Source organism: Balaenoptera physalus (genome assembly GCF_965194825.1).
Source record: "Balaenoptera physalus genome assembly, chromosome: 19".
In the NCBI taxonomy this organism is placed as follows: Eukaryota; Metazoa; Chordata; class Mammalia; order Artiodactyla; family Balaenopteridae; genus Balaenoptera; species Balaenoptera physalus.
The window spans coordinates 48,418,869-48,445,316 of NC_138900.1; the positions used below are offsets into that span (position 1 = coordinate 48,418,869).

The 26,448-nt window shown below is 52.2% G+C and overlaps 1 protein-coding gene across 7 annotated transcripts in view; it reads right to left on the minus strand.

Annotated features, from left to right (window-relative positions):
• Nucleotides 1-26,448, minus strand: part of TK2 (thymidine kinase 2) — an 80,733-nt gene that overhangs the window by 3,955 nt on the left and 50,330 nt on the right. For 2 of the 7 annotated variants that reach the window (XM_082439740.1, XM_082439738.1), the window contains 8 exons: nucleotides 25,540-25,577; nucleotides 19,524-19,598; nucleotides 17,352-17,405; nucleotides 14,936-15,025; nucleotides 12,861-12,934; nucleotides 4,100-4,188; nucleotides 3,442-3,521; nucleotides 1,089-1,169 (listed from right to left, as the gene is read on the minus strand). In XM_082439740.1, the coding sequence (XP_082295866.1) occupies nucleotides 1,089-1,169; nucleotides 3,442-3,521; nucleotides 4,100-4,188; nucleotides 12,861-12,934; nucleotides 14,936-15,019 (408 nt within the window). In that variant the 5' untranslated portion in view covers nucleotides 15,020-15,025; nucleotides 17,352-17,405; nucleotides 19,524-19,598; nucleotides 25,540-25,577. Of the gene's footprint in view, nucleotides 1-637; nucleotides 707-1,088; nucleotides 1,170-3,278; nucleotides 3,356-3,441; nucleotides 3,522-4,099; nucleotides 4,189-12,860; nucleotides 12,935-14,935; nucleotides 15,026-17,351; nucleotides 17,406-19,523; nucleotides 19,599-25,539; nucleotides 25,578-25,761; nucleotides 26,256-26,448 lie in introns of those variants that run through there. The other 5 variants (XR_014257200.1, XR_014257201.1, XR_014257202.1 and 2 more) reach the window with 5 other exon arrangements.

Consider the following 26,448-nt stretch of genomic DNA (forward strand, 5'->3'; position numbering starts at 1 on the left):
CCTCAACATCATCCTCCCTTCACTGATGAAGAGAGAGAGACGGGGGCAGGCAGAATGAGGCAGGGAGAGGCAGGGAAGCCCAAGGTTACAGGCAGAGAAAAAGGAAGGTTAGGGCCAAACAGCTCCCGTTTCTAAGTCAATCCACATTCTCAACTATATTTTCACTTAAGAATCCACGATAGTTGTCCCTGCGGCAAGCTCATGAATGATTTTTTTCTCATCATTTGATATCAACCATTTTTCTATAATGAGGGAAAAAAAATAAATTTTCTTTAAAAATCCAGTACAGTAATGTCTCACTTTCCAGCAACCTCACTGCCTGGAAGAGCCATGAGTACAGCGTTTGAGCAGCCCAGACAGATGTCCCCAAGGCCATGCACACAAGTTTGTGCACGGCCCTCCCTCAGATCCCACACTGTACACGCGTTCCTAACAGTCCGAGGGACCCGATAGCCTGCCTAAAGAAAGTCGGCAGCAGCGAATCAGAAAACGAGGGGACAAGGAAGTGGGGAAACATTAATGGGGCAGAAGCATCAACACAGTTAGAAATGGTGAGTGCCAGCAGGAGAAAGGAGGGTAAAAAGCAAACACGGGAATTCAAAGGCATTAGTAGTCTGGGGCAAACAGTCCTACACACCTCAGCACCTCCTAAGGGGGCATCATTGTGTGACAGACCAGAACAGCAACTGACGTTCCTTCAGATGCCCTGGGTCACCAAGAAAAGGTGCAATGAGGCTTTGGGCCTGCCACCCACTGGAGAAGGGACGGGCACGTCAGAAAGACCACCACCCCAAGCGGTTAAGGCCAAAAGCCAGGTCCAGGGGCTCTGGCCATCCGGAACACTCCTTGCTGACAATGCTGGATAAGTGAGATGCTACTGTGCCACCGGTGTAATGACCCTGGGACAGGTCACCTTCTCCCAGGTCTGTCCAGCTCACTAAGGCTCAGTCCAGAACGGGGACTGTGAGACAGAGTCTCTTCCACCCTCCCCGCTTCCTTCTTTCAAATTCTCCAGCTGCAGAGTGACCGACATCCCCCGAGTCGCTCCTCCTTCTAGAAAAGTCTCCCGCCCTGTTAGGGGGGCTTACCAGAACAGGGGCCGCCACGGGGAAAAGGCTCCCTTTGATGAGCCACTCCTCGTACAGGTGGTGAATAGCATCCAGGTATTCCTGCCGGAGGGGGGAAAAATGCAAGGGCTGTCAGGAGCACGTAGGGAGCAGACCTCTCCCCCCCAAGGGGTCTCAGGGGCAGGTGAGGTGAATGTCAATGACCACAGGGCAGTGGCTTGGACTAAGGACCCGCAACAGCCACCCTGGCTCAGATGGACAATGATAAATGCGGCCAAACACTCTGCCGGCCAGCCCACGTGTCGCAACAGTCAGAAGCGTCCCTCTGGCCACCCGCCCATCCCTCCAGCGCACTCTGCTCCACTGGCACTTTGGACGCATTCTCCCACCTGGCTGCTCTCGTTTCCTGCCACTTCTCCATCAGCAGGGCCTCTGTTCCTTCAAGGGTGCCTGGGAAGCCTCTGAACCCTCCCTCTGTCCTTCCCACCAAGAGGACTGTGGCCCTCACTGGCCCAGGAGCCCCACTCGGCTGCTCTCACCCCAACAGACAACTTGTAACCTGTGGATCCTTGAAAGCTTAAGGGCCAACTTCAGAAGGAGGACAAGGTGAAACCCAAGGGAAAAGAGGCCCGGACCCGCCCCTAAGGCATCCATGCCTGCGCATCTGGTAGGACTGGACGGCACTCTCCCACAGGCAGGCCCAGGTGCTCTCAGCCGCCGGCAAACACCTCCTCAAGCAGCAATTTACTCCCAGCCCTGAGGCTCTCAGGTAAACCACACTGCTGCCTCTTTACCCACCACCGAGTTCTCCCTTGGCCACAACAGACTTGTCCTGGAGGCCTTGTCAAAACCATTAAGACAACGTCCTGGACAATGACTTGGAAGGACTCCAGATCTGTCACTTCTTCCGAACATCTGGGTCACTGCACAGAGCTGCTGTGCCCCGTCCCAGCTTGGTCCAGCCCCGCCCCATTTCACCCTTACTCTAATCACTCCTGTCTCTAGATTTCAAAGGAGCTGCCCAGAACGAGGCCTGGGCCTTCATGGCTAGAATCTGCCTTGCTGGTGCCCGGGGCAAACAAGGCTGGGCAGGCCTCAGGAGCTGGACTGGCCTTCGAGGACCCCGGTCCAGCCCATCCTGGGCTCAGACCCCCATGATATCCCAGTAAAAGCTTGCCCAGCCTCTGTCTGTGTACTTCCAGTGGCATTCACATGGGGCATTCCGATCAATATTAACTGAGCAACCCCTAGGTGCCAAGGCCTGGGACACATTCTAGGGACGCAGAGGGAATAAGATCTAATCTTAAAAAGTTCATGGTAGTTTCCTGAGGGATGGGGAGCAAACACATAAAGAAATAGTTTCAGAATATTTGTCCTAATGGCTGTGATCATAATAAGCACAGAGGCTGGGGGACCACAACAGAGGGAAGGTCAGAGAAAGCTTCTTGGAGGAGGTGACACCTGAGGCAAAAGAAACCACTATGGCAAAGGTACATTTGTGTAACTCCCTGGTGAGGGGTGGGGGGAGGGGGAGTGGGAGTGGGAGAGGGAGAGGGAGAGGGGAGAGGGGAGAGAGGAGAGGGGAAGGGGGAGAGGGGGAGAGAGGGAGAGAGGGAGAGAGGGGAAGAGAGAGAGAGAGAGCATGTGTAGCCACAACTAGTTCTTTATGGCCAGAGCACGAATGGCAGGGAGTGGAAGGGGATGAAGCCAATCATGCAGGATCTCGGACGGCATGCTACAAGTGGGGACTTTATCCTAGACAGTGGTGAGGCACTGAAGCAGGTGGGGTTAGGGAATTGCATGTGTGGTGTTCTGTACTGGAGACATCACCCAAGCAGCAGTGTGGAGGATGGATTTCTGAGGGGGATGCGGATAGTGAGGGACCAGGGCAAGGAGAGCAGTCCAAGCCTGCTAAGACAGCCCTGACTAGAGTTGATGTGGCCCTGAGCCAGAACCCAGAAGGGTGAGGCACTGGGCAGACACTAGTGAGTTTTACCTCCCAGCCAGGCACTGTGCCAAGCACTGGCAATGCAGCAGCAAGCAAGTGGGCACGTCCTAGCGAGGATCCAGGGGATGGCACAAAGGCAAGCAATTTTCAGGAGGTGGACCAAACAAGCCCTGGGGACACCTGGGCGGGAACGGGAGAAGGGACGCCTCTGAGCCCCGGGGGTGCCCACCACTGAGTCTGGGGCCACAGGAAGTAAAGCAGACCTGGACACCGCACAGGGTCTCCAGCTCAGAGGAAGTCAGAGTTCACCCTCCAACGTGCTCAGTTCCTGTTTCTCTCCCTGCAACAACAGCACAATGATCTCACAGAGGGTGGGGCCAGGCTGGGATGAAGTTGCACCTTTCCCCCGGTTAAAGGGGCTCTTACCAGTGGAATGACCTTCTCCTCTTCCCTGCATCTCATCTTTAGCCTCTGGTAACAGGTCTCAGGAGTGGTCTGGAGATAAACTGAGATTTTAAAAAACATATATGGGGCTTTAATTACTCTGTTCATGGCTTGGAAGTGAAAGTGAGGGGTAGGGGGAAGGAAGGCGTGTGAGCAAGGCGTGGAGAGAAACATCTGCCAGCAGCCCTGAGCAGGAGAGGCAGACCAGCTGTGTGGCCAGACAGGCATCTTGACCCTCATCCTGACTTTCATTCTCTTTCCACGTCACCAGCCCCACAGGGTCACCGTGAAGCTGAATAGGTTCCGTACATTGACAGAGCTTACTTAGCACAGGGCCTGGCACCCGGCCTCTCTCAGTAACTGTCCAGGTTCTGTCCCTCCTCCCTTCTTTACAAACTAGAAAAAACCCATCATATCACAACAGACCGAGGGGAAAGCAGTTTGAGGAACTGGCCAGGGTGCTTCTCCAGGAGGGACCAAAAGCCCCAGATTCTATCTGCCCTTTGGGAGAAGGCTGAGTCAAGGTAGGGGAAGAATCGCTGATGGTGAGGGCCCTGCCCACCGCCCCTGCTGCTTGGGGCCCAGCCAGCCACCTCCTCACTGGGCCCAGGGGAGGGAGGCCAGGGAGGGACTGTCTCACCGATCAAGTCAATGGACACGTCGATGTTCCTCACAATCCAGTCAAACCATTCCGAGAGGACCACATAGTCCACTTCAGGCATCTTCCCACTGTAACGAGAGTTGTAAGCGTTTTATTATCCCATAAGAAAGTTCCTGGGCTGTGCCATTCCCCCAAAACACCTGGGCACTGCTTTTATTGAAAGGGCAGTGCCACGGGCACCATGACATAGTGTGATCACATGATACTGGGCGGGTAGTGACGACAAGGACCTGAAACACCTCCGACCTCCCGCTGCCCAGGGATGGTTGATGGTATAATGCAGTAAGTATCTTGGCATTGCCCGAAGGGAGAATTCATTTGGGATTTGAACTCCAAGCCAAGGAAGGGGCTATGAAGCCTGTCCCCTGAGAGCACGGACAGCGCTCAGGCTGGGAGGTGGAACAGCAAACCTGTTTCACCTCTAGAAATTTATTTTGTGGAAATAATCGTGGCTGCCCTCTGTAGCACTATTTAAAAAATAATGAAAAACTAAATCATGGTACATCTTTCTAACAGAAAACCACACAGCAACTGAAAGATGAGGCTATAAAATAATATTTAATGACATGGAAAATGCTCATAATCAAATTCTCATTATTCAATGAAAACAGGAGGATATAAAACTGTGCATAGAGCACGACCCAACCATACTTTCAAGAGTATTCATCCACACATTTTGGAAAGGAGACTGGAAAGAAAACCACCAAAAGGTTAACAGTGCTTTTCTCTGAACTGTAGGACTATGGGAGACATTTTTTTCTTTATCTTTATCTCTTTCTGTATTTTCCAAAATTTAACAACATACTAGTTCTCAATTCGGGGTGGGGGTGGGGGGAGAATTACTACATATTTAAAGTGATAACTGAAAAAGAAAGAAAGGAAGAAGCAGCCCACAAGTGAGAGAGACCTGGCGTCTGTCCTCTGCCCTGGAGGAAATGAGCAGGGAAGAGCGGGAGGAGGGGCAGCAGCTGGAGGAAACAAACCAGGCAGCTGCGGGGTGACCCTCAAAGGCCCAGGAGAGGAATTCCTTTCAACATCCTCCACCCGTCTTGAATATCATCTTGGATCCACTCAGAAGTGGGTTTGGCAAGGCGGGCTACGGGGGAGTGGAGGTGCCTGAGCTGTGTGCAGCTGGGGGTCTTCTGCCTGTTGACTAAAGAAGGGGAGGCGGGGAAAAGAGGCCGGTGGAGAGGGTGGTTTGCAGCTGCCCCCGCCACGGGTGGTGAACTGACTCCCACCTGGGGGAGGGGGCAGGATGGGCGTGGAGGAAGGCGCTCTGAAGATGACAGGCTCAAGCAGCCCTGCCTGGGGGCCCAAACGATGGGGTGGGGCACAGACTGGAGGGGGACATCCTCCCCTAGTCCCTAAGACCACCCGACGCCCTCAGCGCAGAAGAGCTGTGCCTGGCAGAGCAGCAGGAAAATGCATGGCGCCTGGGAGAACAGCAGGGGTAGACGGGCAGTTGTCGGCGCCTTGAGGGGTCTCAGGCATCAGACTTCAGCAGGGAGACCAGAGCAGACTAACGTGAGGACCAGCACCCGCCCCCCCCGAATAAGTGGGGGAGGCTTTGTAGGGGAGAGGAGAGGGAGGAAGTCCCAGGACATTGCAGAAGGGACCAAAATTCAGATACTAAAGGTAACAACTTTGTGATCACGGCTCATATCGTTGCCCATCCCCCAATTCTTTCCTCCTACCTCCTTAAAAGTAGCCCATGATCTATTCAGGGTCCATCCCACAGGCCTGAGTGTTCAGGGAAACCTGACCCCAGCCCAAGCTTCAGAGTAAACCAACTGGTCTGAGGGACGTCCTCTCCGCTGGCCAGGCTGAGTTGATCAGCCCAGGCCAAAGGGCCCAACCTGACCAGTGAGACATGAGGGAGGTTTGCTGGGGTTTATGGAAACCATGCTTCCTCACGCTTAGAGGAGAGCCACTGGCAAGACATCCACCCTCTGGCCAGCAATGAGAAGCCCAGTTCTGCCACAGGCATTGTGTCACCAAGAGGGAATCATATTGAGGACACAAACAAGATAGAGTAGGAAAACAGAGAGAAACAGCACTAGGGCCACCGAATGAAACCAACCCCAAAGCCTGCTGGTTAAGACAGCCCGTAACAACCTCAGTGTTCAGGCTACTTTGAGCTGGGCTGCAGTTAGTTGCAGCTGAGAGCATTTGATATTCAGACACCAAATCACTCTTCTTGACATGTTTTCCTTCTCCGGAACAAAGCTGACTCCGAGGGAATGAGGATTTGCAAAAAAAGAAGCTGCTGATCAGCCCCACTCGCTCCACCAAACACGCAGCCTGGGGACACAGCACAGACTGGCAACTCGAGGGTGCGGGCCAGTGAGCAGCACGCGTGGAGGGAAAGTTGCCCAACAGCCTCCCACGTCATGGACGCTGGACAGCTGGTGTGAGACTGCCCCTGAGGACTTCACCGGTGTCTGTAAGGCTCAAGGGAGGTTCCGTCAAACCCCAGAGCTGGGAGGATACCCTTAGCTGTGGCCACCAAACTGAGTCACAATTCAGGACACAGGTAGCACAGTGTTAACTAAAACCAAACCAACTGACACCACAAAAAGTGTTGGGGCCTGAGAGCCACTGCTCTGCTGGAAATCGGCTCCAGGCGGTCTCAGGACACCCCCTGGGTGGCTCAGGAACCTCCCATTCCCACCTGGCGCAGGTAAACCTGGGACTGCGAGGAAACGGAAGAAGCAGGTCCTCCCTTCCCGATGCTCTCCTCAGAGGTCCCCTGTGCAGATGGCTCCGGGCAGCCTCCCTGAGGGCAGCGTCGGCCGGCAGACCTCCAGAAAACCCTTCCAAGACTGCCAGGAGCCATGTGCTGGGGGGGTCCAGGACAACTGGCCACCGGCTGAGTGGAGTGAGGAAACGGAAGCTGCCTTCCATGATTCTGAGGGATGTCAGGCAGCGGGCGCTGTTTTATCTGTATCTGCAGTTTTCCTCCTGGGAATCTGCCCGGCTCCTCCTGTGTCTGCCTCGAGAATGGGGCGCCCAGCACCACCACCAAGGCACTGCTTTTATTTCCACAGAACACACAGAGGGCAGCACCTCTCTGCAGACCCACCAACGGTGGACTGAGGGGGTTTCACGGTGCCTTCCCCTTATCCTAGGGGGGCAAAACTGAGATCATGGGTCCACACGAATCCTGCTGTTTTGTTTGGCACAGTTTGCTGCCGCCTTCCCCCTGAGGCCCAGAGAGCATGGGTTAAAACAGAAATCACACACTCAAATGCCAGCCTCCTTGTACACATGACTTTCTTTTGTTTCTCACAAGACCTTGTGAGGTCAATTTTAGCCCCAACTTATAGATGAGGAAAACTGAGGCCCAGAGAAGCTCAGCCCAGCTCTGAGCCAGGGACTGAAGCCTGGCTCTCGGCGGCCCCCAAACCCATATGCTCCTGGCTGCACCACGTGCCCCAACCCCACCTGCCCCGTCTGTCAGCTGAGGGGGCTGCCCCTGGGCCCGTCCAGTGTCTCTCTAGCCTCAGCCTGAGGAAAGCCACCGCTCGCAGGCCCATGACCCAGGCAGTGAGTCCCCAGGGCCAATCAGGGCAGTAGGCAGACCCACCTGTTGTTCCAAACACAGGGTCTTAATGGATGTCCGCCACCCGCAGCCCCAGGGGAGTCAGTGTGTCACTTCCCCAGCTGGGCCCCATGCAACTCCCTTCCTTCTGCTCTTAGAAAACACCAATCAGGCGATCCTGTAAAACCTGTGTGTTCAACTAGCCCCCAGGGTCGGGCCACACAGTGGCCTGCGTGGCCGCTTTAGCTGCCTGAGTCTTTCTCGCCACCTTCAGCTGTTCATTCCAGCACAGCGCCCACACCTCAGAAGTTCTTCAGGTTCTTTAAGTCTTCAAGGAGACTGTGGAACCAGCATCTTCCTTGTTGGCAATTAACCCCTGGTGGCATAATTGCATGTATGTTCTGCCCACCCCAAACTCGCTGGGGTGAGGATGGGGGCAAAAGAGGCGGGTCTCTCCCTGGAGGAGCTCCTCACTTGTCCGAGGCCCAGAAGGCAAGAAAGCCCTTCCAGAAATTTGGCTTTGGGGGATGCAGAACTGCAGAATGCGGGCTTTTCTGGGCACCCGAGCCTGCAACTGCAGACAGCAAGGCCATGCCTACCGTACTTCCTTCCATCCCAGTCCCTCCAGATTCCAAGCCAAGGCTGCAAGGGCTGCTGTGAAAGAGAAAAGGACCGACCCCAACGCTGAAGGGGCAGCAGCCATGCACCCCCGCCTTGTGTAAGGGCCGTCCCCACACAAGCTCCCAGGCAAGAGCTGACAGCCCACACAAGCCGTCTTGTGGTTCCCAGTACCCAGCCGAACTTCCACGGGTGGGAACCAAAACATCCTACTCTGGGTATGAGCAAAGGATCCAGCCAAACCCAGTTCTAGGCATCATTTGGTTTAGGCTCAAAATGATGGTAATCTGTATTTGGGGGGCATGGAAACATCTACTTTCGCAGCACCACTTCACTGTGGAAGGCCCACTGCATGGAGAGAAGCTGGGTTTCTAACGAAAGTGACCAAGAAGAAAGCCCACATCCTTCCCTTCCTCCCACTTGTCACTTCTTTAGCTCTGGCTAGAAATGCTATTTACTGTGCCTCCAAAAAGAAAACCTTTGGCCTACAGCTGCCTCACTCCTGACCTAGGAATACACCCAGAGACCCTGAAAACAAAGGTAATACAACAAAACCCCCAACAACCAAAATCTGAAGCCACAAATGTGAAATGAAGAAACTGCAGGTGGTGCAGGAAGCTGAGGAAATCCTGCTCCATGAAGAACTTTCACTCTGGCCGGCCACCTGCCCCGCTGCCCCCCACAAAGACAGCCCGCAGGTGTTGCTTTCAACGACCCCTAAGGCCCAGGTGAGGCCCCAAGGAAGCCACGGGGCAAAACTCCCAGGGGAAAGGACCATGATTGGCACAGAGGGCCCCTTGCGGGCCACCTGGCTGCTGCCTTCTTCGGAGGCTTCCCCTCCAAGTGTGACGCCAACCAGCAGGATGATAGCTACCTAGGGTGCTTGTCTGCTAGAAATGCAGGCTCTCAGGCCCCACCCCGGAAGCAGCATGGGTGCATTAACAAGATGCACGGAGTCTGTGGGAGAAGCTGAGTGTAGGGCCTGGGTGGAAAGGGGCAGAGGCCTGGTCCCCCGGAGCCAGCACACCAGGGGCTCCCCTGGGGCCTGAAGCCTCTGGCCTTAAAGAGAGAAATCTAGATGCCTCACCACTTCCTCCTTCACTGCTGCCCCACATAGCAGTGTGCAGGTCAGCCCCCCGGTCAGTTTCCTGCCCAACCAGGAAGGAGCAAGGCCTTCGGACCCCACGTGGTTCCTGATCTGCCAAACACAGTCAACAGTGCCCATCTCAGTGCTGCCTTGAGGGTTCAAACGGAAGGACAATAACTGTAGCTCCTGCCCACGGGTCCCTGGCCTGCCCCTCAACCGCATGAGCCGTGCCTACTCTCAGATAAGCTGAACCAGTCCCACAAGTGCATGGCCTGCACTGGGAAGGTGCCTCTTGTTGCCCCTGCCCTTGGATCTCTGCTGCCCAAACTCGGGCTCTCTGGGGAGTGTGGCTGAGTGAGGGGGACTCCCAGCCACGTCCTGAGCACACCAGTCGTTACAATCACAAGGATATGTTATGGGATAGAATGCAAAGACTTCGAAGAGAAGTCTTCAAAGAAATTTCCAGTTAGTTAGCCGGCTGCTTCGGGTACACAGGCTGGGAAAACCTGCAGGGAAGCGGCCGCCTGGGTGAGCGTTTCTCTGCCTTTGGAGACTTCAGGGAAAGGGTTTGAGGAGCACTGCCTTCTCCCATTTCCCTGAAACCAAAGTGGCGGATGGCCTGGCCCCCCAGGGTGCCACAGTGATCCCTCGGGCCAACCCACAGCCTTTGGGCTCCATCAAGTGATACCAGAGATCAGTCTCGAGGCTCCAACAAGATCTTCAAGGAAATCCATGCCCTCTGGAGGCTGTGTGAACTTAAAACAATTAGGTCCTGGGAACAGAAACAAGGACGCTGTGAATTTCTTCTGTGGTTCACTGTCCCACAGAAATCCTACCCACAGATGCCAGGCATTCTGGGAGGGCCAGGGGGAGGTGTAAATATGAAGGAAAAGAGCTCAAAAAATGAAAAGCTACAGCCTTTCCCTACCCACCAAACAGCCCAGGGCAAGGCCCCATCAAGGCCCCATCACCTGGACCACAGCCACGGAGGTCAGGGAACAGAGAACCACCCATCAGAAGTGCTGAGATGAAGGACCATGGGTGTGAGGAACCAAAGCCCGGGACATCAGCTAAAATTTAAAACTGCGCCCAGGACCAGCAACACAAGCAGCTCCTGGGCAAGCTCACCAGACGTTAGGCAGCCTGTGGGGGGAGGGGGTTCAACTGGCAAATTTCCTGCAGACCAATGTGGGCAAGGGACACAAACCTTAACCAGGCAACCACTCCAAAGGCTTTCCAGAGACGGACAACAGAATCAGAGAGCAGAAGGGCTCAGAGAGGTTCAGGAACCTGGGTGTGTTCACAATGCCTCCAGAGCCAGGATGGAACTGAGGTGCACTGAAGTCCACCCTCCACTCTCTCCCCTTGACTTCTGGTCATTCCATTCCAGGTCACCCTCTTCAAAAAGAGCCACTGGCTGCCACACAGAACTAGCCAGGCTGACTGCAATTAGCAAACAGAGACAGCCCAGCTACGCGAGGGTCACAGGGAATCCCACCCACTGCCGGGGTCCGCAGTAAATGAACACCGGAGGGGTTCCCTCGTCCTCCTCTCTCCTCTCCTCTGACCGTCCTCCCCGTGGCAGAGGCACTAATGAGCAGGAGCAAGGGAGGGCGAAGGGCTGTGTAAACCGAGCAGTGGGCACGCCAGCCCCACTAGACACGCAGGCAGCCAGGTGCGGATGGGGCTCCAGCATCAGGAATGCTGCCTGATGGAAGGGTAGAGCCCACAAGAAAGTTCTGAGGTCAAAGGACAAAGCTACAGTCAGGACTTGCCCTGGCTGCCAACCCTGACCCCATAGCACTGGGGATGCTTGGAGTGGGTGGGGGCAGAGGCTCTCACCCTGGGACCACACAGGCTCTAGGGCACGATCCTTGGCAGCTCAGGACCCAGGGAGAAGCCTTTTTGTGGCACCCTCAGAGGAAGGGGTGTGAAACAGCTGGGGGACAAGTTGGGCTGGAGACCAAAGACCAGCCACAGGCCCTGACACCCAGCAATAGCTAACGAGTATCACCCAGGTGCCAGCTCTGTGCTGGGTACCAGCTAGGCCAGCAAACCAGACGTGCTCCCTTGCCTTCAAGGAGCTTATGGTCCAGTTGGTGGGACATGCAATAGACAAACAAGTAAATAGATACTAAGTTAAACCACATAAAACTGCCATTTTTGCAGGTCAAAATTGGTCAAGTGTTAACAATTTCATATGGTTCAATCTAATTAGAAGTTGTCTTGAATACCACGAAGAAAACCAACAGAAAGAAGTAATTAAGAATAACAAGAGGGGCTTCCTTGGTGCCGCAGTGGTTAAGAATTCACCTGCCAACGCAGGGGACATGGGTTTGAGCCCTGGTCCGGGAAGATCCCACGTGCCACGGAGCAACTAAGCCCGTGCGTCACAACTACTGAGCCTGAGTTCTAGAGCCCGCGAGCCACAACTACTAAAGCCCGTGCGCCCCAGAGCCGGTGCTCCACAACAAAGAGAAGCCACCGCAATGAGAAGCCTGCGCACCGCAACTAAGAGTAGCCCCCCGCTCACGACAACTAGAGAAAGTCCGCGCACAGCAGCGAAGACCCAACGCAGCCAAAAATAAATAAATAAAAGAAAAGGAAAAAAAAGAATGAGAGGCTCAACCCACCTAGACAGGGAGGCTGGGACCACAGCTGCAGATGGGAGGGAACAGGGAGCCAGGGTGTAGAGTGGAAGGCAGATATCAGAACCAGCTCTGTGAGGGAGTGAAGCTCAAAGCTACCAAGAAGGGAGACGCAGAGAAGAAGCTGCAGGCCATTCCCCAAGACCCCCAAACATCAGCAGTCAACTGAGCGCAGGAGTGGAGGACCCCACACCTCTGAGGGCCACCAGAAGCCCCCCCAGCTAGGTCTGTGTGACAGAGTCTGCTCCCGTGAGGGCAGAAGACAGCTGTGAGTGAAACCACAACAAGTATCATGCACACTGCTGGACTGATTGCTCTAGTCGCTCTGAATCTTCACCCCTCCCTGTCTCCTCCCACTTTGCCGTGTAACTCACAGGGCCCTGCCCCCTCTCAGACTGGGGTGGGCTGGTGTGACCTGCTTTGGCCAATGGATGTTAGCGAACATGAAGCAGAGACCTGAAAAAGAACTTTACGGTGCTTTCGATCTGCCATCGCCATGAGACGTGAATGCCCAGGCCAGCTTGCCAGTCCCAGGAGGAAGATCAGCAAGCAGATGAGAGATGAGTCACCCCAGTCACCCTCACCGGGCCACCCTAGACCAGACAACCCCTGGACATATCACTGAGCCAGCCAAGGTCAGCAGAGCCGCCGGGCCGACCGTCCTGGACGGCCGAGCCATCAGCGCGCAGAGCTGTCTGTCACTGAGGTTTCGTGGTTGGTTGTTACACAGTGTTACTGTGGCAACACAGTAGGTACTCAGTATGTGTCAATTCGATAAATAAGTTCCAATTTCATTTCTAAAAATTCAATGGTTTAATAAATTATCGATTGTGCAAACTACGGTACCTTCTATACAAGTTTTCTACAAAAACGTATCTTGCGCTGTGAATCGACCGCTCCATCAACCGTACAGGCAATGTCTACAAGAAAACAAAAAGTGATTCACTAACTCAGGCAAAGAGGAAGGGGTCAGGAAGCCTTGAAGAATGCCTGTTGCTCCCCCTGCCTACGGTCTATGCTGAATACAAGAATTGAGAAGCCTCAGGAGAGGGAGGTGGACACCAGAGAACCCTGTGTCCCACGTTAGGCTCCCTGGGCCCTGGACCCTCCCCATACCATGCCCTGAAGCTCAGTGGTCAGTGCAGCAAGGCCGGGTGGAGGGCCTGTCAGCAGCAGCCTCCTTCACAGGAGGGGTGAGGCTCCACTGGACTGTGTGTTTGGGGAAGTGCTAGAAAAACTTCCAAGTGCCCCCCGGGAAAGTGGTGGCAAGCACAAAGTGTGGTGATTATCATGGACCTAAATAGGATGCATTTGCTTAAGCAGAGGCAGAGCTCCGAGAGGGCTGGGCTGTGGCTTTATGGAACCCCACCAGCATGCCTGCCAACTTCACTGCCTCCTCACAGGGCTGGCTGGGGATCACTGCTGCCCTTCAAAACTGGAAAGGGCTGTGCCCAGGAAGAGGGAGGACGACACTGACGTGGCCCCTCTCTGCCAGCATGCACACACCCTCCACAGAAGGCCTTTCCCTTTGTCCACAGTGTACCATTGGGAAGCCGGAGGTGCTCTTACTCTTGACACCAAGTGGGCAAACACTGCTCTCACTGAGCCTGGACCACAGCACCCAACGGGACCTGGACCAGCAAATCAGAGGCTGATTTAAAGCCATAACCCAGGAATTTCCTGACTCTCCTATTTGTCTATCTGTCCATCTGCCTTCTTTTCTATTTTTCAGTCCTCTCCTTACTTATGACTCTCTGCTGCCCATCTTTTGCTAGTTCCCCATTTTTCCCTCTCTCCTTCTCCTCTTTCCTCGTCTGTCCATCTCTCTTTCTCTGCCTCCTTCCTGACAGATTTCCTTAAACAGAGGAACACACATACAGCCCATTATATTCAGATATACTAGATACAATTTACATTTGCAATCGAGTGCCCACTCAGGAAAAGTAGGGTGCATGCCAGCCTCAGACCATACTCTGACATGTATCTTTTAGACAGATTTTTGGGGAGATAGAAATTCATACAGTTCTGCTCATATCTTTTTCTAATATTAAAAGACACAGATTTGTAGAAGAATGACAGCTATGGTTGCAAGTGCCCAGCCTTGAATCAAACCACTGAATGGCTGTGTCAGAGAAACTGGCCGATGGATCTCCTGTCTCCTTCAAGGAGAGCCTCCAAAGCCAGTCTCTTAGGTTGTACTTGCCATTCTGAACCACAGGTGCCAACCAGATCTCTCAGTCAGCCTTTCTTCTAAGAGACTCTGCCCCTACTCACACCCCGCTGATCGAAGGGGCCTAAATGGCCGTGTTTGTGACCTGCCCCAATACCTGACTGGACCAGGGTTGGACACCTGACCCAAGCTGAGCCAATCAGATTCTTTCTCTCAAGAACCTGAACTGAAAATGCAAACAAGCCTTGTGAAGGTTAGATCAGCAGTTCTCATGCAAACAAATTTGCAAACAAATAAGGGATGCGTTAAAATCACCTGGAGGGCGTGATAAAACCCAGATTGCTGGGCCTCACCCCAGAATTTCTGATCCAGCAGATCCAGGCTGGGGCCAGAAAATGTGCATTTCTAACAAGCCTCCAGGTGCCGCTGCCGCTCCTAGGCCAGGGACCACACTTTGAGAAGAACTGAGTTAAAGGGAGTCGAGCCCAGGAGCGGTCGGGTCAGGAAGACTCGGGCTCACACGGCATCATAGCAAGTTCTTGGCTAGCTGAGGTTGGTGGGTGGGGGCACTGGAGGCTGGTCCTCAGAGAGCTGTAGGAACAGAGACCTTGGTCCCAGAGACAGAGAAGGCTGAGCAGCTCTGAAGGCCCAGCGGGGCTTCCTTGTGAGGTTTCCCTTCCTGGCAACCACACGCCACTCATATGAAGAAAACTGTGTTTAAGAAGGTTGAAACCAAGCATCTGAAATGTACCTGAGGACAAGTGTGCTGGTCCAGCATGGTAAGCTGCACATATGTCTGCAGCGTGAGGCCCCATCGACAGGCGTCCTGGTACATCAGACCCTAAAGAGGGGAGAATGCAGTGCTGTATCTGTAGGACTCCCAGCCCGGTCACAGAGTGGACAGAGACAAACACTGGAGCAGTTACAGGACAGCCTGGGAACAGCTATAACAGAAGCCTACATAAAGTCCCAGGGAGCATTCATTCAGGCATTCAATCATGTTCCCTGAGCCCTGCAGCCTGCTCTCTATCCGGCAGCCAGGGAGCCTGTTACACTACAGGAGCCAGTTATCGTCACTCCCCTGCTCAGGACCCTCCCTGGCTTCCCACTGCATTCACAATGAAATCCAAAGCCCTTACCAAGGCCCACAGGGCCCTAGACAATCACTTCCATCTTCTCTTGTCTCCAACCATTCTTCCTTTGGCTCTGTGAGCTTGCAACCACATGAGCCTCCTTAGCGTTACCCAAACACCCAAGTGCGATTTCACCTCAGGGCCTCTGCATCTGCTGTGCCTTCTGTCTGAACACTCTCCCCCAGATACCTGCACTGCTCACTCCCATGCTTTGTTTAGGTTTCTGCTCAAATGTCACTTTGTCAGAGATGCCTTCCCAACCATCCTCTCTAAAACAGAATCCATCCCCCCAATCACTCTCTACTGCCTGTAGATACAAAATACTTCCTGCTCCATGTTCCACTTGCTAATAATCCTATTCTGCTCTTTTCCACATTTTTGCTTCTTTTTCTCTTGGTGCTAACTAATGAAACTCCGGTGCTCTGCATTGAAAACTGCAAACTCCTAACTGCGGGTGAAAGATTCTCAGAAAAGTTAGGAGAAACACTCCCTCTTGCCTGACAGCTGCAGAAAAAAAGACCTTTCTGCATCAGAAAACCGATTCAGATAAAGTGATGAACTGAGACTTTTCACAAAACTATCAGTCTTGCTCCTCTGTCTAGAGTGGAAACTTGTGTAAAAATATCTAATTCTATTGTTTTTTTTATTATAAAACTGTCATTGGCAATGCTCTTTGTGCCACGGTACTCAGACTTCTGAGACTGGGACTGGGTTCTGTGAATGTCACCTCTAACCCCTAACGTCTGCAACTCTAGTTGTCTTACATAACAATCCAGCCCTGGTTCCTCCCGGTTTCCTAGAAGACAGGAATGTTTCTGAGCTTCCTTGTTATGCCCACGACTGGCATTCCATCTTCTCCCCCTTGCTGAGAGGTGAAACTCTTTTCCCATCTCTGGGATTCTTTATTCAAAAGCTCTGAGAGGTTTTGCCTTATTTAAATAATATCCTTTTACCTGCTTTAGATGCCTTCTTGGCTCCTGTCACCACCCACTGTATCACACACTTTTTAATTGCCTTCTGCCTCCCCACACTGGGATATTAGGGCCAGCAGAGCAGAAGCTTCGAGGTGCTCACCGCCCCAGCGTCTAGAATAGTGTCTGGCACGTGGCAGGCATGCAGTGAATACTGGCTGAATCAAGCAGTGAACAAGCACCTACTAAGTGCTCAGCACTGTGCTATGTTCTAGCAAAAAACGGTGAGCCAAATTAGACACACTCCCTGCCCTTAGCAGAACTCAGAGTCTAAAGAACCACACAAGGAGATGCCAGTTGTGTTGCTAGAAATGAGGGGACAGCACAGGCTCCCCCTAGTCCAAGGTTCAAACCTAGATCTGTCATTTACCAGCTGTGTGACCTTGGGCAACCTATTTCAGCCACGGTTTCCTTACCTGAAAAACGAAATTAATCGTTCCTCCATCATGGGACAGGAGCCCAGAACCAACATCCCTTTCTTGAGCTCACTCTTACAGGATCCAGACTCCACCCACCTCTTTCAAGCAGCCAGAGCTGAGCCTTCTGAACGGGGAAGGAGGTGGGAGGGGCACAGGCACATTACAGCCCCTACTTGCTAGGTCCACCCTTGGGAAAGCAGACTGGTAGCTTCAGGGTGAGCCTGAGGCAGCCCCTGGGCATTGCCAAGTGCGAACCCCAATCAGAGGTTTACCAAGGAAGCTAGTTACTTAGGGACAGGTCCTGGGGGGCTAGGCCTGAGGAGACCTGGGTTTCTTCTAGGAGAGGGTGGGGTAAGAATGAGCAGCAGGAGACGGGCCCCCCGGTAGCTGGGGCCGACCACTTGGGACAGTTTGGGATAGCTGACAGGAGGTCCCTGGGCTCCTTACATGCCCAGCCAGGCCTCAAAGCACCTGGACCTCAGACCATCGACATGCCGCCATTTTCCCTCTGTCCCCTCCCTCTCCCCCACCACCCAGTGAAGGGCAAGGACACGTCTGGACAGGTGCAGGCTCAGGTACCAGCAGCGCTGTTCCTGCACACTTAGGGGGCAGCTGGCGGTTCACGCATAGAACAACACACTCACCAGAGGATTATGGCCTCGGACATTTCTCCACTTGGGCACAGGCTCCGTTAACACCTGTCAGGAAAGAAAACATCAGAGAGCTGCTGCTCCTCAGTTCTGAGCTCTGTGAAGGCTCATGTTAGGGGTGGGATGGGGGAGAGAGTCAAGATTTGGGCACCCAGGGTGGGCCAAAAGAGTGGAGCAACCCTCCCTGCGAGGCCACAACTCCATGTAGACATGGCTCCAGGCGCAGCTTCGAGAAATGACTTGAGAACCACTCTGTCCACCCCTGTATACAAGCATATGCACACGCCACTTCTCCTGCTGCCACGGGAGCTCCCCAGGGGCAAGATGGGTTCTCCCAATCCCCCCTTCATGTGTTCCACCCTGCCCCTTACTGCCCACCACATCAGGAAGGCAGGGAGGTGAGAGAAGCCAAGAGGGAGGCTGCTTCTTGCACTTCAGGCTGCAGCCTGCACCCAGCTTCCAGCCTGAGGGCTCTCCAGCGACCTCGGCAGCGTGCTCTGCCTCCCTTTCCTCCCTCTGATCTCTGTGTTGGGCACAATGACGGCAAAGAGTCCTGTTTCTTTAGTAGCCTCCCTAAGCTGTGCAGGTGTGTACTGGAAAGGGTTTAAATGGTGCCCTTGGGACTTCCCTGGTGGTCCAGTGGGTAAGACTCTGCGCTCCCAATGCAGGGGGTCCGGGATTGATCCCTGGTCAGGGAACTAGATCCCACATGCATGCCACAACTAAGACCCAACACAGCCAAGGTAAATAAATAAGTAAATGGCGCTCTTGGGGCCAAGATTTTGAGACTATCCGGATCCCTCTGGGGACTTTCAAGTCTATGTGAGTAGGTGCCACAGGGCACAAGAGACCAAAGGAAAGCACTGCATGGGACCCTTGAAGAGTAACCTCCCCCCACCTTTTACCCCTCTGTGCCTTTGCTCATGCTGTTGTTCTGCCCAGTATGCCCACCTCACCTCATTTCACCTCAACTTTCATTACATGGAAAACTCCTATACATCCTTCAGAATCTAGTTCAAATATCCCTTCCTCTGTGAATCATTCCTTGCTCCTCCCAACCTCCCTCTCCTTCTTCTGGGTCTTCAGCACTCTGGTCCTGTCCGCTGAGTAGCATATGCTGTACCACTCAGGCCCACCAGAGGCTGGGACACAGGCAGCCTCGACCTGTGCCCCATCTGTGGCACTGTCACTCAACAAATACTGAGCACCCACTGTGCCAGGTGCCACGCTAGGTACCAAGGATTCAGCAAGAGAAAAACCACCCCAGCCCTGCTTTCACGCTTTCAACTTTAAACTTACCGGGGAAGCAGACATTAATCAGGTCATCACAGAAAGCAACACATATTTTCAAACCCCGAGAAGTAGTACAAAATAAGGATACAGAGGAGCCAGAAGGACCTACACCATGGAGGGTAACCTAGCTGGGGAGGTCAGAGAGCAGAGCTGAGATCTGAAGGCTGGGTGGTTTTCCTAAAGCCAAAAAAGCTCTGCATACTATAGAGCCAAACAAGGGCATGGCCCCTGCAGCAGACAGCCTGGGCTGGGACATGGCACCACATGCACTAGCCGTGCGAACCTGGCCAAGCCATGTCACCTTACTGAGCCTCAGTTTCCTCCTCTGCAACTGAAGTAATAACAGGACCTGTCTCATAGTGACTACTCCTGTAAGAATGAAATCAATTAGATAATATAACGACGCCTCAACACAGTGCCTGGCATAGAGTACTACCCTCATTAGCTGTTCACCCTCCTTGCTGATGGTATTGTTGTTGTACATTGGCTCCAAGGTGTTCAGTGAGAATACATGTGCTTCTAAAGTGTCAGCGAGAGTTACACAGCTCAGGACAGGTGTGTCGGGAGTCCCCAAGACACCCGCCTCCCCAGGTCTGAGGATTCACTGGGAGGACTCACCAGATACAGCATATAGTCATACTCATAGCTAAGATTTATTACAGTGAGAGGTTACAAAGCAAAATCAGCCAAGGAAAAGGGTGTGTGGAGCAAAATCTGGGGGAAAACCAGGCACAAGCTTCCAAGGGGCCTCTCCCTCCTCTCACACAGGACGCACTCCCCCAGCAGCATTTCTATAGCGCAGGTCTGGTTTGCACCCTTTATAAATGCACCAAGCTTTTGCAGGTTCCTTCAAACCTGGTGTGGAAGCCGTACCTCGATGTCAGTTGTGTTGGAGAAGAACTCCAGGCACGTCGTCTTCCCACTTGCAATATTGCCCTCGACACAGATCTAGCAAAAGACAAACGCATGTTTGGACCAGAAATCGAGTGCCCGGGGGAATACCAGGAAGAATTTCTAGGGAAGGGCTCAGGTGAACAGCATAACTGGTTCAGCCCAAGACTTCAGTGTGTACACAAAAATCCCTCTGGAGGAAACCCCCAGGGTCCTGTTGTTAGTAATAACAACCACCCGATCTTTCCCCTCAGTGGCAGGCTACAGGCCCACCGCTGCTGGCCACCAGGCCACTGCCCTCCAGGACAGACACTCCCTTAGGTCAACCCCTAGACCCCACACAGCTTGCCCTCAGCCACGCTAGCTCTGCCCTTCCCTAGCTCAACCCCTCAGACTATTAGATTTTAGGCCTAAATGTCCTGCCTCCTTCACCAGAACCTAATGACTTTCAGGTTGGGAAGCACGTGTACGTTACCTAGAACCTAATGCACCACTCTGTGCAGAAAAATATGCTTGGCCGTGGACTGGAAGGTATGAGGACAGGAGAAAAGGACTAAGATGGGCAACATACACCAATCCTGCACTTAACCTTGCCAGAACCTGAGAAGCGGGTTCTAACATTTTCACAGAAGAGAAAAATGAGGCTCTCGAAGGGCATAAGGCAAGGAGTAGAGCTTGAACGTTCACTCTGCTCACACTAAGTGTACTGGGGGGAAGGGGTTGTCTTGGCACTGGTGGGAGAAGTCTACCCAGAAGAAAGACAAGGAGCCTCCTACAAGTACCCACTGCAGGGAAAGAAAGCAACTGAAGCTGTGGTTCTCAGTCTTACGCATGTGCTACAATCACCTGGGAACTTTTAAGAATCCACACAAGGAAGCCACAACCCAGGCCAATTCTGGCATGATCTCAGGGTGGGACTCAGGCCTCAGTACCTTGGAAAGCTCTCCAGGTGATTTCAACATGGAGGAAGCTGAGTACCACGGACCCACGGCAGGGTTTCTCAATGACTGGTCCACAGACACCCTGCTCCAGAAGCACCAGCGGAGCACCCAGACCCTCTGAATCAGACTCTGGGTTGGGACCCTTGAACCTGCTGCCCAGCAATTCTGACAAGACGCTGCTCAGCCAGGACTGCTGGTGACACGGGCCAAACGGCTTTGGTTCCATCAGATCACGAGAGGAAATGGGCAGTTCCACATATGTGAGAAGACAAACTTGCCCTTGACAACACATATTACATGTCCCATGGGGTACACACAGCCAGAGGGGACCTGTCCTGCTGCACAGTGACCTTTACACCCAGATTGGAAGCACCCACAGAGAAACGTGAGCCACTTAAGTGACTTGCCCCAAGTGCCAGGGCTGGCGGGGGAAAGAGCTGGAATTCACACCTAGGCCTGGCAACTCCCTTCTCATGACCCCAGTGGAGCCTCAGTCACACCCTGCATAAAACACAGGGGCACGGTGGGCTGTCTCACTTTGCCCCACCTCTACAAACTCTCCCCAGCAACTGAACTCTCTCTCAGTTGGCTGCGAAGATTTCCTCCTGCCTTGATCCTAACGGCTACCTAGGAGAGCTGGACGGACAATCGCAGTTCCAACAGAGGCCTGGCCCTCCAACCCGGGCTCCCTGTCAGCTTACTCCTTCAGCACAAGAAAACACAGTGAGTGTGCAAAAGGGAGATCCCATCAGGGCACCAGTGGATTTTATTTTTATTGTTGTTCTTTAAAGGAAACAACTTTTCCTAGATATTTAAAAAGAGCTCAACCTAGACATCATTCTGCACAGACTGTTTCTTTCCTGTTCATTGCAAGGAACGTGTTGTTCAGATGAGACATTCTTCCAAAACTATGTGTTCCTATTCCTACCACGAAATCCTGAAAGTTGGTAAATCTAGGGCCTTGGATTACCAATTGGTTTTCTCGTTAGACCAGGCAAGGCATGGAGAATCTCACCAAGTTCCCCTGTCATGGAGGGAAGAAAGAGGAGTCAAGCAAAGGAAGTCTTTAACTTTCTTTTAAAGTGATGTCTGAAAACATTATAAGAGGAGTGCACGCCCAATGAAAAAAATTGAGAAAATCATAAAGCAGAAAATACTGCCCATAATCCCACCACTGGGAGATAAACATCACTACATTTTAGTGTATTTCAGGCAAGTACTGTTTTCTCTATACATTTCTCATCTTTGAGAGTCTTTCAACTGCTCGCTGAAGGCCTTGCATGTGCCAGGCAATGTGGATTCAGGAGCCAGTCCCAGCACCCACTGAGTTCATGAGTGTGAAGATGGGGAGGAAAGTAAGAGGCAACTACAAGAAAAGATGTTCACCATGCCATGGGAGCACATGGCCAGCCAGGCCCACCACTCTGCTATTAGGCCTTGATTCCAACGTCCCATGATTATAACTGATGCTGTGATGCACCATCTATCCTTATTTTTAAATAATAACATCTCATCTTTTCTGAAAATAGACTTTAAGCATTCTCACAGTAAGAAATATGGAGAACTAAAAGAAGATAATAAAAATCACTCATAATTCCAGAGATAACCATCATTTAAATGTTTAATCAGAACCAAGCTTTCCAGAGGCAAATAGGTTAGAGCCCCAAAGCCCCCACTGAAGGAATCAAAATATATATTGTCCTATTAAAGACCCTGAGAAATCTGCCATAAAAAGGAAACTTGCCCAAATGGCCAACAAAGTGGGGTACGTGCACAAAACGGAACACTATAGTATTGCCATTTGGCAATAAAAAGAAATGAAGTGCTGATACATGCTACAACGTGGGTGCAGCTCAAAAACATTTCGCTAAGTGAAAAAAGCTAGACACAAAGACCAAATACTATATGATTCCATTTTACAGGAAATATCCAGAAAAGGCAAATCCATAGAGACAGGAAGCAGAGTAGTGGTTGCCTGGATCTGGGGGAGTGACTGCAAATGGGCACGAGGTTTCTTTTCTAAATGATGGAAATGTTCTAAAATTAGACTGTGATGTTGCACAACTCTATAAATTTACTAAAAAAATCATTAAATTGTAAACTTAAAATTAAGTGAATTTGGGGGTATGTAAATCATAACTCAATAAAGCCATTTTTTTTAAAAAAGGAACACAGTTTATCTAACATTCAAAGAACTAAGAGAATCTGACTTTCCACCCTCACCCCCCAAATTCTCTCTCCCTCTCCCTCATACACACCCACTGTTATGACTTCCCAACTTTCCCTTAACCAGACTGACAATTTCTTTCCTTTCTTTCCCCTATGAACAGTTATTATTTCATTTGGATCATACTTTATATTTTTTTATTCTTTTCTTTTTCATCTCTTACATACTGAGTACCTTCCTATGTCATTAAATATTTTTCAAAAACATGATTTTAAATGGCTGAATAATATTCCATCATATAAGATATACCATGAATTATTGAAATCCCTACTGTTGGATGTTACATTCTGTCCAGTTACTTTTATTTTATTATAAAACTGTGTTGTGACACCCATTTTTTTGATATGATAAGTTGTGCTGTGGTGAACATTCCTGTACATAAATCCTTGTCATTGGCTCTGATTATCCCTTCAATAGACTTCTAGAAATATAATCACTGCATCAAAGGATAAGTGAGTTTTTATAGCTGTTGATGCATGATGCCAAATTACTCTCTAAAATGCTGACCCAATTCACACCCCTTTTAGAAGGATGAGAGTGAGCCTATTACCATACTGTGCCAATACTGGGCATATCCCATCCTAAATCTTCGTTAATTTCATTGTTAATAATAATAATGTCTATAAAATTAGCCCCTGTGGGTTCTGTACTTTGCAAACATTGTCACATTGATCCTCACAACAGTCACAGCTGCGAATATTTGCACAGATGGGGAAACTGAGGCTCTAAGAGGTTAAGGACTTATCCACCTCTACTAAAGAGCAGAGCTGGGACTGGAACCCAGGTCTGAGGTCTGATCCACAGCTTTCATCACTCCATCTCCCAAAGCATTCTTTCTCTGTTAGGGAGGTTGAGCACTTTCTTATGTTTACTAGCCGTTAATAAATTCACTCAGGAAATGTCTGTTCAGACTTTGTTCACCTGAAAACATTAGTCACTTCTTTTTAACCCGACTTTGGAATTTATTTTGTAATTCTGTGGCGGTGACTCACTTCGCAGCTGCAGCTCAGCCCAGATATTCCCTGTCCTGTCCAATCCCATGGGATGTCCCATGGGCACCTCAATTTACCACCCCCCAACACCCACATATGGCTTCTCTTCCCGTTCCTGTCCTCAGGAAAGGCTGCACCATCCACCCAGACACCCTCAAGGCCCTGGATGTCTTCTCTCCTCACCCAGCAACTCAGCAATACCTCTGGGCCCCACTTCCTACTCACCTGCAGAACCTGGCCTGTCTCCTTGGCCCCTAGTTAAGGTCTCTAACCTTCCTTGTGTGAGCAACCTCCCTGCTGGCCTCTCCCCCACCAGTCCAGCCCAGCCAGGTCCCTCATCCCCTACCCATGGTCCACCACCTCTTCCTGAGATGCAAACCAGATCACAGCTGGTAAAGTCTTTCAGTGGCTCCGGGCGCTGGGATCTGTCTCCGGTCCTGCTTCCCGACCCCCAGGCCCTCCCCAGCCACCTCTCTGGGACTGGCCACAAGCTTCAGTCTCTCATCCCTCTGTGACTTACCCCTGCAGTTCCCTCTGCTCCAGCACTCCTGTCTCGCCCTCTCCTTCTCCCAGGAGGCCTCAAGTCTCCCCTCAGTCATCATCCTCTAGAAGCCCTGCCCCTACTCCCTGTTGTTGTAGATCCACCATTGTCCTATTCACTGCCATCCCCCCCCATCCAACCACAGGCTCACTAACAGGGGCTGTTGGATTCCCAGGTCCCCAGGTCCACAAAGGAACTCAGAGGATTTGAATGACTAAGAGCAGCCCTGGGCCTGAATGCAGGCTCCACACCACTTCCCATGGACCACCTACTGTGTGTCTGGGGGTAACAGACCACACCCAGAAAGCACCTAGGACAGGGCAGGCTCACAACAATGCTAGCTCCATAAGTAATAGTACAATACTGCATCAATTCCCATCCAGCTCAACTTACCAACCCCTTCCCCCTGCTATGATGCCTATGCCATACCCCACCCCACCTCTAGTTTCAACAAACTTCCATAAATCTCAAGCATTTCATCACCAGTCCTCTCCGTGTGACTTCACTCCTTCCCAGGCCCTCTCCATCACCCCAAATACCCCAGGGGGCCTCCCCACACCTTCCGCCTTCTGCATATCCCAGCCAAGGTACTCCTGACCACACCCTCCAAGCAAATCCCTTTCCAGCCATATCTACCAACTTCCAGCTCCCTTAAGGAACTGAGCCTCTGGATCAACGGTGACCGAAATCCTGCTCCCCACCGCAGCCAGCTAAAGTCTTAAACATCCCATGGGCATGTCCAGTTTGACCCTCCTTTGACCTTCAACCTCACACCAGCCACAGTCCCACCCCAGAGGTAGCACCTCAAAGTCACTGCACTGGTGGAACCCTTGTCTGTGGACCCCCATGAATTCTCTGTTATCCCTCCCCCACCCACCAGTCTCAGCATTGGTATTCTGGGGGCAGCGGTCAGCAGACCTGCTCTCACAGCCAGGCTGCCACCCACTAACCCAGTCAAACTAAACTTCCACTTTTCAAATCCCCTTGTAATCATTCATCAAGCTAATAGTCCAAATCCACCTAAAGGCTATGAATACATATATTCTCCCACCTGTGCAGATTCTCAGGAAGGACACACCAGAAACTGGTTACAGAGGTGGTCTCTGGGGAAGGAGTCTGGGGCCCAGGAGTGGAGACAGACTTCTTTATCCCTGGAAATCCTCTTGTATTCGTTTTTTTAACTATGTGCACATATTCCTTCACTCCCCTCCTCAAAACATGTGTGTATTATGCGTGTGTGTGTATTACACATATATAATCCTACACTGGAAAGAGTGCACATAAGAGGGAGACTTACCACTGATTTTTTCTCTTTTTCATTTTCTCTACCTTTATCTAGAAAAGAAAGGAAATCAATTTTTTAACTTAGTTTTAAATAGCTCACTCTTCTTTATCCTAATTTTCTAAACCACGACAAAAACAGTAATTTTTATGCTTGCTCCCTGGCCTAAAAACGTTTTCCAGTGACACCTGGGACCCTCCCTATGTGGACGGAGGCAGGCCCACCACTGCTATCTACCTGTGTGACACTGAAACTGCCGCCGGGGTCCTGTTGGCACGTCAGGACCCCAACTGTGCTCAGCTTTGGTCACTTAGTATATTCTGCTTTCCGTTTTCCACACATTTTATATTTATGATCCTCACTGATGGGTGTCCAGCTAGTTAAAACGCAGAGTGACCTCCACTCGTAGCTCCGGGGTAAGAGGGGTTGGCGGGCGAGCCACTGAAACCCAGGGGTGGGTTTCAGCACAGGACTCAGGCTTCTCCTGCAGGCCCGGGGCTGACATCGCGGCCCACCCACCCCACAGGGGTTCTCAGGTGCCACTGAACACCCCGAGGCCAAAGAACGCCAGAACTTGGCCACAACAGGGGCTCTCACTTCTGAAGGGGAGGGTCTCCACTCCCAGCGGGAGAAGGAGCGCACCGAGCCTAACCCACCCACCGCTCGCCGGCATCTCCCCCAAGGCCAAAAGAATGGGCCCAGGAACCTTGGGGGAGGGGGGTTCTTTCCGCTCTTTAGAGGGCTCCCCAGCTCGGGACAAGAGTTGGGCCCGGAGCCCCAAGGCCCCACCCGCTCCCTGCCGGCTGGCGTCTGGGACACCAGCCAGCGACCGCCCCGCCCCTCCCCCCAGGCCGCCCGGGGAAATCCCGGCGCCTCGGAGAAGGGGTTTCGGGTTCAGGCTGGTTCCGGGAGCTGAGGGCGCGG